Source organism: Solea solea, chromosome 6 (assembly GCF_958295425.1).
Source record: "Solea solea chromosome 6, fSolSol10.1, whole genome shotgun sequence".
NCBI lineage: Eukaryota > Metazoa > Chordata > Actinopteri > Pleuronectiformes > Soleidae > Solea > Solea solea.
In genome coordinates this window covers 2732736-2746640 of record NC_081139.1, presented here as the reverse complement: position 1 = coordinate 2746640, position 13905 = coordinate 2732736, and the positions used below count along the sequence as shown (strand labels likewise).

General features: G+C 43.2%; 1 protein-coding gene across 4 annotated transcripts in view; it reads left to right on the top strand.

Moving 5' to 3' along the window:
• bsnb (bassoon (presynaptic cytomatrix protein) b) overlaps positions 1-13905 on the top strand; it is a 66819-nt gene that overhangs the window by 42714 nt on the left and 10200 nt on the right. For 3 of the 4 annotated variants that reach the window (XM_058631780.1, XM_058631779.1, XM_058631778.1), the window contains exons 4-5: positions 5193-6005; positions 7304-13612. In XM_058631780.1, the coding sequence (XP_058487763.1) occupies positions 5193-6005; positions 7304-13612 (7122 nt within the window). The remainder of the gene's footprint in view (positions 1-5192; positions 6006-7303; positions 13613-13905) is intronic. The other variant, XM_058631781.1, reaches the window with a different exon arrangement.

The window sequence follows — 13905 nt, the reverse complement described above, 5'->3', positions numbered from 1 at the left end:
ATTTGTTGGCACAATACTTGGTTTTCCTTTCAGTGAAGGTTTGCCTGAAGTAAGTTGCCTTTACTTTTAGTACTTTTAGTACTTTGTAGTTTCTAGGTTTTTGGTTTTTTTACAGCTTCAAAAACACCTTTCACAGCCTGGAGTTCATCTCCTGCTGTCCTCTGTCGTCACGCTTCATTACAGATTCACAGTTTCTGCCTCTGTTGGATCATTCCCACATGAGAGAAACAGTAAACATGGTGGGATTCTAAATTCTGTATGCAACGTTTCTTCATCAAATGAGTCAGCGCGATGTTCTCGCTGAGCAGTTTGGATTTTTCATTCCCGTACCTGATATTGGTTTTAGTTGTCAGTAGAGTTTTTTTTTTCCCTGTCTGGATGATAAATACCCTGTACTGCATGACCCTGCTGGTGTGCATCATCACATAATTTGAGGAAATTATTTCCGTCCACACTTCGACAGACATTTGACCGGCGCTAGTGCACTTACTGCACACACACACACACACACACACACACACACGCACACATGCGTGCGTGCATAAAGTACAGAGCCTGCTCATACACACATATTGTGTGAGTGATCAGGCCTGTAATGTCTCAGCAAGCACCTCTGAGAATGGGATCAATGTCTCTGACCTTTTCCTTGTGGTAACGTGCTGCGTTCAATCTCTCATTATTTTGACAGTGAAAGGGCAGCTTTCAGCTGGCTCTCAGCTGATGGGATGGAGCAGCATTACTCTGCTAGTTTTCACATTATACCCACTTGTGGCTCACCAGGTCTCACTCTTGGCACTGGATCAAATAAATAAAATAGAACTCCTTAAAACTGCAATTGCAGCTGTACTGCTTTACAATACAAACCTTATACTCAGTATGATTGAGCCTAATGAGAGCTAATGGTGAAATATTATGACTGAGTATTAGGGCCAAACTGAAGAGAAAAAAACCCAGATTTATTATTTCGAGAATAAAGCCGTAATATTATGAGAATTAAGTTGCAATTATAAAAAAAAGATGATTTCCTCCAAGATTTTTTCTTGAAAATAGATTAAATATTTCTTTATTTGTGAAGCCCAAACCAAAATATAACTTCACAAAATGCTCCACTTTCATCATCTTGATCATCTGATATCTGAAGCTTGAATAATATTACGACTTTATTCTCAAAAGATTCCAACTTTATTCTCAAAAGATTCTGACTTTATTCTCAGATTTAAAAAATAAAAAAATAAATTGCAATTGAAAAAGCACAATACACTACAAACGATGCAACTAACCTATTCCAGCCCCTCATGTCATCTTGTCAAAGCAAAGTCTTCAAAGCACACACTGCGTAAAGCTGAGTGGAGGAAAAAGCCCTTCTATTGACACCGACTATATCATGTCTAAATGGCCTGTAAGAGAACACTAAACATCATAATGAGCCACACAGGCAGGTGTGTGAGTGACATGTCAGCCTATTTATACTGAATGAAGTGACTGGTCTTGTTTACTACAGTACTGTGAGGGCTACAGACTCTTGTTTACTGATGGCCATCAAGGACATGAAGAACATTTCAACAAAGCAGCTAAATAGTGTTTTCTAAATCAAACACAGACAATTGCTACAATTTGTCTGACACTGAATGCCATTCTTCAAAGTCGAGGAGGGTTTTTCAGGATTTGGTACAGGTCTCTCTCTGGGATTTTCTCCAATGTAGGCAGAGGTGGGAAGTACAGCCCTCAGTACTCACTGTTGTACACACTAAAACACTCTACATCAATAATTTGCTACTCCCAGCTACAGTTTGGCCTTGCTCCTCTCTACCTCGCACCCACGCAGGGGTGTGATGCTGATTCAGGAGCAAAGAGGGGAGTTTGGCAGTGCCAACATGGCAGAAGGAAACCTGCTCCATGGAGAAACAAATCATTATATTATATATTCTACAGCCATGAAGTGAAAGCAGATTATGTTTGGCTTTTAAAGGGTTAAAAGATGGAATATTCTGTGATCATACCCTAACCCTAAGGTATATGTGCTGACAATGCATATGCAGAATGTTAATTTTCCTTTCTATATTGTTGCTTTGTGGGTTAGCTACCGACAAACAAACGCAGACATTTTGTCTTTTTTTAATGTGAAAGGACCAACACAGATGGCTAGTTCTGAGAGTCCTGCACCTGTTTATATATAGCTTCTCAGCCGAGCACTTGAGAGAGATGAAAACAAAGCAAGTCTGTCTGTTCGGCATGCCAATGGCTCCATCCACACTTCATGGTCTCTGCTGAGGCAACAGATTCCTGGAGGATTTGGGCATGTTGAGATGCTTGCTAAACTGGCCAAGTGTTTGCACAGGCTCTGAGTTTGTCCTACTCTTGTGCTGAAATATCGTCACTGCCCACACTGCTGCTATGGCTGTTGCAGTATTATCCACAGTTAACTACATATTTTCACAGCGTTCATGAATCAGATTACATCATTTCTGAAGAGTGGAGTTGCATAATTCATCGCACATGTTGCATAACAGCTCAATAGAATTATTGTGAGGTTTTGTGTATAATATGCTGTGTTGACGCAATCGGTGACACTGCTCTGTGTTGTTGTATGATGTTCTATAGATCAACAAAACTTCAGCATGAAGGCAAAGTTGGCTAGCTGGTGAAGAAATACCCATATATTTGTTTTGGTAAGTTGTCCGCGCTAACATGCGAGTAAATCTGCGACTTAAGGCTCTAGTGTTTAACTTCTGTTGGCAAAACACAGCTAGTGTTGCCACAACCCCAGATTTATGGCATTTTCCCACTATATAGCACCGCCTCGCCTCGCCAGTTTGGTTGGTTCTCCATCACAATATAGTAACTCCTCAATGTGGGCGGGGTCATTCAAGCACGGCGACTTCGTTTTATTCGCGACACACACAAACTAGTGACTTGTAAAGAAGTTATTTTCGATGTATTGAATCATTAGAATAAGTTAATTAAAAAGATTTGTTCAGTACTTTCTCCATGACCAGAGCACAGACTCCATCTGACACAGTCATTGAACTGAAATACAGCGTTGGGGTTTGTGATGTGGCTCGTCGCTTGCCGGCTTTCTGTAGTGCTGTCGCCAAATACAGGCTACACAGACTCCTCTGTTAAATGATGAGATTTAGGCGTCATGGGAGGAAGTTCTGAACACATGAAGCAGAATAATAATCAAATAACTAGCACCAGAGACCTGTGATATCTTCTAGATAGCCGTGACGTTTACCACAGCAAGGTCTGTAACAATCTGACGACAAGAGGCTGAAGAACCAGGAAATAAGTAGAGGCTTGATGAGGGGATTGGGAGCAGGTGTGCTCCCGCCGCAGGTGAACCGATTGCATGCTGAAATGAGTGCAGGGGAAAAAGGAAGGAAGGAGATGTAGGCGGAGTACTGTGGTGAGTACTGTTGCCTCACAGGGAGAAGGGTGGCTTGATATTCTGGAAATATTCTGTACTACTAGTTAGCCAGAACATATCCTAAGACTTAAGGGTATAATGTCATGTGCTGTCTCCGGGGGTCCCTCCCTCCCACCCTCCCTATCATTGTCTTATCTCAACACATATATCATCCTAACGGATAACTCTTCTTTAGGCCACTCTTTGACCTATGTTTTACAGCAACAGTCCCCAAACAACCCCACCAAGCACTGATTGTATTTTCAAGTTGTAACATTAGGTCGACAACATATAGATTATTTGCAGCCTCCTCTGGCATCTTGACCGTTTGGACTGCTGTAAAGATTTCCTCTGATACAGTCATTATAAACCTGCATTGTTTGTATTTATTAGCCATTCTTGCCCGTGCATGTTGTTGAATTCCATCTTCTCTATTTATTCTTTCTTTGAAGTGTGACAACAATAACAAATGATTAACTGAGCAGACGGTAATCAGCAATAAATGTGTTTATGAGGTTATTTGTTTTGTTGTACAAGAGTGTGACACAAGTATGCTCCCTCTTCAGGCCCAAGGCACGGATGATTGTCAGACAAATGGAGGGCTGCAATACAAACATGGTGCAGTTATTACCCCTAAAACACTATAACTGTTTCTTTTCATTGATCAGATTCATTGATCTTCTGCACTGACCTGATATTGAATCTGCTTATGTGAATATCCTGCCTTTGATGGGTTGTATGCAAGGTTTAATTAGTATCAGAATCTCTGTATTCATACTTGTAGGTCAGGGAGAATGATTGTAAGGGATTGCTTTTTGTGGAGTAAAGGTTTGCTATAGGCTCCATAAAAGGTCTAATGGCAGCTGCAGCCATCTAACTTTATAACAGAGGTGTTCATTGGTATTCACACACCACTCTTTCTCTGTGTGCCCTCTTTCAGAGAGCTTAATGTTGTCAAATGATTAAGTCTTGTGGAAGAGATCAAAGGCATTGTTTGGACAGGCCATCAAATATTCAGTTGTTCAGACGGAGTCCTTGACACTCCATGACCATTTATAAAGCAACAACTTTCTGATTTCATTTATTTAGATAACAGACACTTTTACACTCATATCCGTCAAAAATCATCAAAGATCATATAAGTAATGACACAGTGGCAATAACACAGTAAACACCAACGTCACAAATACTTTGTTTACTACATCATATTGCTGCCTATTTAGAATTAACATTTTTGTTTGCTAATTGTTGGCACCAGGTGGATCATAAAGTCAGTCAGTCAGTCAGTCATCATCTACCACTTTATCCTCTGCCAGAGGGTCGCGGGGGGTGCTGTGCCAATCTCAGCTACATCGGGCGATAGGCGGGGTACACCCTGGACAGTTCGCCAGTCCATCGCAGGGCCACACACAGATAGAGACAAACAACCATTCACTCTCACACTCACTCCTATGGTCAATTTGGAGTGTCCAATTTACCTATCCCCACACTGCATGTTTTTGGACTGTGGGAGGAAGCCGGAGTACCCGGAGAGAACCCACGCACACACGGGGAGAACATGCAAACTCCATGCAGAAAGGCCCTTGTTCCAACCGGGGCTCGAACCCGGGTCTTCTCACTGCAAGGCGAGAGTGCTAACCACTACACCACCGTGTGGCCCATCATAAAGTATATAAAGAAATCTTTTGAGTTCTGTATTTCCCATTTTGCTAATTATATGAATACTATAGGCTGATTACTTAATTTCAGGTATGCTGATCGCTGTTCTATTTGTGATTGTTTTCAGAGAAAGGAATGGCTGTGCTTGAATTGCCAGACGCAGAGGGCTCTGTCAGGAAGCTTGGGAGATATTCCACCTCCTGCCGCACAGCCCGCGGGATCCCCACGATCACCTGCAACAGCCAATCTACAACCAACTCAGCAGAAAGGGCCCAATCAACTTTCAGGGCCTAGTCCTGCAAGTCCACAACAACAGCAGAAACCAGCGGGTCCCCAAGTAAGTGGCCCCCTCTCTTCTGTGAAACAGGCAGGGCCTGCCCCTCAAACCAAGGGGCTTATCCAAGCTTCCCATCAAAATAAAGGTTCTACCCAACCTGTTCCTCAACACAAAATCTCAACTGTGTCACCTTCCCAAACTAAGGGTCCAACTCAAACCACAGCTCAGAGTAAGGGTCCTCAAATGAAGGGTCCTAATCAGTCACATACTCAAAGTAAAGGATCCGTTCAGTCTGCTAACCAAGTGAAGGGCCCAAGCCAGGCTAAAGGGCAGAGTCATATAAAGGGATCTACTCAGCCCTCTGTTCAGGCTAAGGGTCCTTCACATCCTTCTAGTGCCAGGGCTTCATCCACCGCTGGTAAAGCTGCACCCAACCATGCCAAGGCGTCCCCCACCCCTACAAAAACTGCACCTATTCAGTCTAAACCCACAGGTAACAACCAGACCCGCAAACAGCCACAGACCCAGGAGAAGACTAAAGTTGCATCAAAAGCTCAAAAGGAAGACATCAAGGCCTCACAGAAGAAGGTATTGTCAGAGACGGCCACTTCACCCAAAGACATGAAGATAGTTGAAGATGCAAAGAAGTCAAGACACCATGAAGTGAGCTACCTGCAACTTCTCGCCTTCACCTGTTACTCTTGATTCGCCTTTTTATTCATTTATTTTTTTGCTTCATTTGAATAATTGGAACCATTATTGGAACCAATCATCATCATCATCATCGTCATCACCACCCTATAATTATGTAAAATATTGGAATCATTTTAATTATATTATTTTGTTTTTTTACTCTTGTTAATTCTTAGTACAGTACAATTGTGGGGGTAAATGCTTATTCGTTACTTTTATTGTTTATTTCTTATTGATATTGTTTTTATCAGTTGTGTATTTCTTTTTTCATAATCATAAGTTCCCTCATTCCAAACCATGTTTTTCATGTGTTTTTCTACCTGTTCATCCTCTGCATTTCTAAATATAGTAAGCAGAAGTCACTAAGTGTGCGCTTATTTCTACTTTAGTAATAGTTTCTTCAAGTACCATATTTAAAGTGATTTTCAGTGTAATTTTCTTACACATCATTGTTGACACAATCCTCATCCCTGTGATCATCACCATCATCATTGTCTCTGCACATTCCCCCATTTCTCAGCATTGTTTTGTCTATTTGTATCAAATGCAAGCTTTCTTTAATGTGACACTTTGTGATGATATTTAAAGCATTCTAAGCATGTTCGTTATTCTTCAGCGGTTTGAAGAATGCAATGGAGAATGCGTCAAAAATGGCAATCAAGCATGTAACCAAATTACATTTGTCCGTAGATGTTTGTATCTTCAGCTGTCTGTTATATTCACTCTGTTTGTCAGTGTATATATTCATTTTGTGTGTACAAAGCATTAAAAGGTAAACTCAACCCAAATCACTATAAGAAAAAAATCCAATATGTAATTTTATACACACATATATATATATATATATATATATATATATATATATATATATATACACAAAAAAGTGAACAAAATAATACTCAAATCAGGATTCAGACTAATTATCCTGCTGAAAAGGGCATACGTTTAACAACTAAACACAATATATTTGGGTTGATTTTAACCTAAAGTGTTACTTTATCAAATTTTGTTTAATGTGTTTATTACAATGTCTATAATCTATAATGTCTTAATTTAAGTAACTATTTCATCCATAATAGTTCTAGAACATACACTATTTTACTTATATTATCTAAAAAGGTAAAAATATAAAAATATCAATGCTTATGACTGATGAAATAGTCAAGCACAAGGTTTACAGTAAAGGCTTGTGAAAGACTTTACCATGACAAAAAAATATGCCATTTTAAATGTCTGACCTATCTTTTCCTTTCTCTATCTTTCTTTAGGATTCCAATAAATCAAGTACACAGAGTTTAAGTGACACTGGATACTCTTCAGATGGGATCTCAAGTTCTCTTGGGGAAATTACAGGCCAGATCCGAGAGGAAGGAATCAAGCTGAGTGAAAGAGGTGCTTCCATTCCTTCAGAAATCACCAAGCTGGAGAGCTCAATGAGGCCTCTTTTGGAGTCAAAAACTGCCTCGGATCATAAGCACAGGCCACATTCATTGTCAGTTGGACAAGACCGGGAATACAGTCCTGATGATGATGCAGCAAGGGATGAATCAGAAGACGACCTCAGCTGTAAGCTTCGCCATGATTATGTGGAGGACAGCAGTGAAAGTGGTCTCTCACCTTTGCCAATAAGACAAAAGAAGTCACATAAGGATTTAGCTGATGAAGACTTCATGAGAAAACAAATTATGGAAATGAGTGCTGATGAAGAAGAGTTGGAGGAATATGGAAACCAGAAAACTAAAAAGGGGCATAAAACCAGTGGAGATGCAAACAAAGAGAGACGACGACTCTCTCACCAGTCCAATAGTTTTGAGGATGACACCAAGGTATCAGACGGTGCATATAAAGCAACTGAAGAGGAAGATGTTGTGATGGCTGGAGGCCTTAGACGCTTTAAGACCATTGAGCTGAATAATACTAACAGCTATAATCGAGACATAGAGCTTAGTACTGATCATGACCTAAGAGAGCCAGAGCTAGAGATGGAAAGTCTGACTGGTTCTCCAGAGGAGCGGTCCAAAGGGGAATATTCATCCACTATGCCTGCTACCACTCCCAGCTACACTTCTGGAACTTCCCCCACATCAGTATCATCCATGGAGGATGACAGTGACAGCAGCCCTAGCCGTAGGGCCAGACTAGAAGAGGCAAAGCAACAAAGAAAGGCTCGACATCGTTCCCATGGGCCACTGCTGCCAACTATAGAAGACTCATCTGAGGAGGATGAGCTCAGAGAAGAGGAAGAATTACTGAGAGAACAAGAACAGATGAGAGATCTGGAGCAACAGAGGATACGAAGTACTGCTCGAAAAACAAAAAGGGATAAAGAGGAGCTACGGGCACAGAGACGCAGGGAAAGATCCAAAACTCCCCCCAGTAATCTCTCACCTATTGAGGATGCATCTCCAACAGAAGAGCTAAGACAGGCTGCAGAGATGGAGGAGCTTCACAGATCATCATGTTCTGAATACTCACCTTCTGTGGACTCTGAGGCAGAGGGCTTTGAAATGATTGGTGGAAAGCTTTACAAATCAGGGAATGAATTTAACCTTCCAACCTTCACATCACTCTACTCACCTACAGAAAAGTCAACAGCAGTGTCACCATCTGATAAAACACTAAAAAGTGCAGAGGAGGTCTATGAGGAGATGATGAAGAAAGCACAGCTTATGCAGAGGCAAGGACATACAGTTAATCAGCCGAAAGGCACTTCACAGCCTGACAGTAGACATCATCTTGAAACTGGAACTGCCCTCACACCTGGCTCAAGCCCAACACAGGTTTCTGCACCTTTGTCTTTCTCCACAACAGGATGTGATCCTAGAATCCCAGGAATTCATGCAGCACAGCATCTATCAAAGGAAACACAGAATAGGATGATGACACAGAGTGCCAAAATTGAAGGTGTGGTTGGAGTTGCCACATCAAAACCCCAAGTCAATCAGACTGCCACAACTAGACAGGCTGGTAGCACTGTGTCTGCCAGCAGCAGAGCAAGCACTCAGAGGCCAGCACAGGCATCACCTGAACCTGGGGCATCTTCTCTAACCTCCAAGGTCTTTTCCCTTTTCAAAGGTCCCAGCCCACCAGTTTCTCCCACCACTTCCCCAGCACAAAGCCCTACGCATATGCCATCTGTACGACCACCTGGTGCTAGCGGTAGGCAGCTGCCACCCTTACCCAGTGGTTCCACATCAGCTACAACATCCCATGGAGGTCAGGTACCCCAAAGGGCAATTTCACCACGTCTTGCTCGACAGCAATCCTCTCAAGATTCACCAGTGATGGTAATAACACTAGGCTCTGAAAAAACTAGTCCTGCTAAGCCACTGACTGTAAATTCTTCCACCTCCCCTTTGTCATCACCAACACAGGTTAGTGGTAAAACGTTATATAGCTCCCAGCCACCATCTACAAGTTCCCCAACATCACTGAAAATGCTCCCATCACAACATTCTTCTAATCATGCTTCACAGATGGTTCAACATTTTGAAAATGTAACTGGTGGTATTGGCACAGGGGCCCCAACTACATATAGTCAAGGATCAATGGAAAATATATCTCTATGTAAAATCTCAAATGTTGTGAATCAGGGCCAAACAAATCTAAGCAGTAATGTTGTGGATCTGAGAGCTCCAATGAGGCCTGCTCCAATCATAATGACAGATCAGGGGATGGACCTAACATCTCTTGCCTCTGACACAAGAAGATACTCTTTTGGAACAGAGCAGCCATCTGGTCGTCACACAGCAGTGCAACCTCTTATTATGAACCTCAATGCCCAAGAGCAACCTCATGTATCTGTATCTACACCAACCACAGTTAGTGTCACAGTTGCAGCATCAACATTTATGTCCTCATCCAAGCAGCCAGTAGTGTATGGAGATCCTTTGCAAAACCGTGTGGATCTGGGGCAGGGGGTTGGATCAGCTGTTTGTTTAACACAGAGTAAACCACAGATCAGCGACCCATCTATTCCCAAAATTGATGCCTGTCTGGAGAACCTAGGTATACAACAGCAACAATTGCAGTTACAGCAGCAGAAGCTCCTGCAACAGCAACAACTTCTTGAGCAGCAGCTCCAGCAACACCAACAGCAATCGTCTTTTGCTCGTTACAATTTAGCTAATCAGGTTCAGCCACTGCTAATGAAAAAAGACCTTGTAGTGAGCCAGCCAAACACTACCGTGTCTACAGTGACTGCTAGTGCCATACCTAGAGTATCCCCACTGGCTCCTCCATCTCTGTCTGGGGCACAGGTTTCTAATGTTCCCAATGAAATATATGGAGGAATTGCATTAGAGCTAAAAAACAAGCCAACAGTAATAAACCTGTCCTCAGGTAAACCTCATGTTATGATGGTGCAACTTGATGAAAGTAACACATCACACGGGAGCACAGTGACTCAGCTGGTAAAGCAAGAGGAACCTCCTCCCACTCCACAGATCTTGGATCTCACAGGACAGATCAAACCAGAAAACCAGGTTGCTTGTTGTGATGTTGTTTACAAATTGCCCTTTGCAGGTTCCTGTTCTGGGTCATTCAGTCAGAAGCCTGCTATAGTATCCTCAGATAAAAACCCTAACACTGAAACACCACAATCATCCCATCCTCCCCATCCACCAAACTACAATGCCAGCCAACAAAAACAACACCCACCTCAAGTCACACAAGAAGTGAAAGAGGAAAGTAAACCTTATCAACCACCCATAGTCCCCTTTGGAAGGATACAACCCTCAATATCTGATAATAATCTCCCCTCCATGTCTGATGCTGGTCACTACCAAAGCAATGTCCAGGGAGGTCTTGCAGTAGATCTTAGTAGCATGAGTCAGGCTTATGATGGTGGATATCTTGGTGTGGGAGCACAGTATGGATCTTACACAGACTTGCGTCACCAAGGAGACCTTCCTGGCCCCTCATTACCCCTTCGGCGATATGGCTCAATGTCAAATATCAATTCTGACTATGCCTTTAGTTCACGTGACATAACAGGATCACATGACCCCAATCTGGCACAGTACAGTGCAACCACTGCCAGAGAGATCAGTCGCATGTGTGCAGCACTAAACACAGTGGACCATTTTGGGAGCCGCTATGGAAGTAACCATGAACTGGTACCATATGGGGCTGGAAGGAATGCACCTTTAGGTAGGCTTAATCTCCAGCAAAGCTTAGCATCAATAAGAGCAAATCTACTGTATGGCCCAGATGGAAGACCAACAGCAAATGGCCAAACCCTAACTAACCTAATAAATGCCAGACAAGCAAGTATACGAGCCATGTACCCTGCTGCTATAAGGGGAGGTGATGGCATGATATATTCCACAATAAACACTCCTATTGCATCGACTTTGCCAATTACCACCCAGCCTGCCCCTGTAATGCGTCCTATGCCTAGAGGAATTTACAGACCATACCCTACTGGTGTAACAGCTGTACCACTGGCTAGTCTTACCAGGTTGCCTCAAGTAACTCCAAGGATGCCACTGTCCACCCAGGGACAATATTCCTATCCTCCTCCAAGCCAGTATTCTACTTCAGTTTCACCATCAGGGAGTGAGACTGCTACAAGTAGCTCACACCAGGAAAGTCCAGTGTATCTTGGAAAGCCTTTAACATCAGTTGCTCCCCAAACAACCATTCCACCAGCCCAACCTGCAGCACACTTAAGTGCACAAAATCTACCACCACCTGGAATGCAAACCACAGCAGATCAGCAGACAGACCATGCTCAGTGTGTTAGGTCTCCTTCTCAAGCCCAAAACCAACCACCAACTGCCCAACAAGTACAGTCTCAAATGCAGCCACAGCAGTTACCTGCTCAAACTGAACCTTTATCTTTGACTCAAACCCAAACTCAAGTTCAATCCATCAGTCAACCTCAACCATTAGGTCTTCCACAGGGCCAGCCACAAGGGACATCCCAAGTCACTGCCCTAGCACAGACTTCCAACCTCTCTCCTCCCATGGATGGACAGAAAGTTAAGGAAGATGAGAGATTAAGTCAGCAACAAGAGCATATGCTGCAGCTAGAGCGTGAGAGAGTTGAACTGGAGAAATTTAGGCAGCTGCGGCTACAAGAGGAGCTTGAAAGAGACCGTGTGGAGCTCCAGCGACACAGAGAAAAAGAACAGTTACTTGTTCAGCGTGAGATTCACGAACTTCAGTCAATCAAACAGCAGGTCCTACAGCAACAGCAAGCAGAGCGGGAGACACAGCTCATTATGCAAAGAGAACAACTGGCCCAGCAAAGAATGCAGCTTGAACAAATCCAGTCTCTTCAGCACCAACTCCAGCAGCAACTGGAGGAGCAGAAAAGGCAAAAGACAGCAGCAGTGGAGGCAGCAGCAGCTGTTGCTGCTGCAGAGGCAGCCGCAGCCTCTGCAGTAGTAGCAGCAGCAGCTACTACTGCCCAGAGTGCTATACAAGGGGTAGTTGGGGCTCCTCAAGGGTTCATTATCTGTGACCAGAGCGGTAGAGTAATTCAGCAAGATGGTCAGAGTGTTCAATTTTGGCAGGATGGAAAAGTAGTTCAAGCTGTGGTTACTGCTCGACCTATTCAGAGTTCTGCCTCTGAAATGTCTTTGAGGACTAGTGACAAACAGGCAGATTCCAAAATTATGAAAAAACAGAATTCAATGCCTCGGCTGAGGGATGGCTCAGAGGATGACTCTGTGAAAAGGATTACAGACAGCTGTGTGCAAACAGATGATGAAGATGGCGAGGACAGATTCATGAACAGGCGAAGGAGAACAAGGCGTATTGCAGACTGCAGTGTGCAGACTGATGAGGAGGACCAGGGAGAATGGGATCAGCAACCAGTGAGGCGCAGGCGATCACGTGTATCCAAGCACTCTGAATCCAGTGGTGAGACTAAATCAGAGGGTTCATCTAAAGTAGCTTCTTCAAGTATAGCTATTCAGACCACAAATGATTCATCATGTCAGACAGAGCCTGACCAGCTTGGCAGGGTTTCACCTGCAATCCACATAACCATGGCAGAGACCTCCAAGGTTGACCTATTACATTATATAGCTGCTCCTGAGAGGACCTATAAAGGAGAGAGTCTGGCCTGTCAGACAGAGCCAGAGTCTCATTCTCAGGGTGTGGTTGCACCTCAACTGAGTGTCCCTACCACTATCAGTCCATATTCCACAAGTCTGCATTTAGTAGGTGCAAATACATCAGATCCAGCCTCTCCTAGACTCCAAGGAGTTGCTAAGTTTGAGAGGAGGAAGCCAGACCCCCTAGAAATTGGCTACCAGCAACAACAAAGTGAATCTCGCCAGCCCCCCAAATCTCCCCAGGTGCTATACTCCCCTGTATCCCCATTGTCTCCTCATCGTATGCTGGAGACCACATTTGCCTCCCAGGAGAAACTCAACAAAGCCCATGTTACACCCCAGCAGAAGGCCTTCACTGCTGAATCACCCCAACGCCACCAGTCTCTACCAAGACCCATAAAAAGTGTGCAGCGTTCCATGTCAGATCCAAAGCCTCTCAGCCCCACATCAGAGGACCCTGCCAAGAACAGGTTCTCACCATATCATCAGCAAGCTCTCTCCAACAGTCAGGTATGAAACTACACTTTTTCATTATCCATAACATACCACTTGTGTAAATCTTTACCAAAAATTTAGTAGAGAAAATTGAAAAATATATTTCAAAATGTGTCTTTTAGTGAAATATATTTATGTCTAGAAACAGTGACCCCACAAAAATCTACACTTAGAGAGTATGACAGTCCTCAAATCAAGTTTTTGAGGCTCCCTAAATACACAATCGTGTGTATTTTTATGAGATATTTATGAAGTGTTTGTTGGAATATAAATGACTATTTAGAGATAGCAGCTGGTCATGCCAGAAA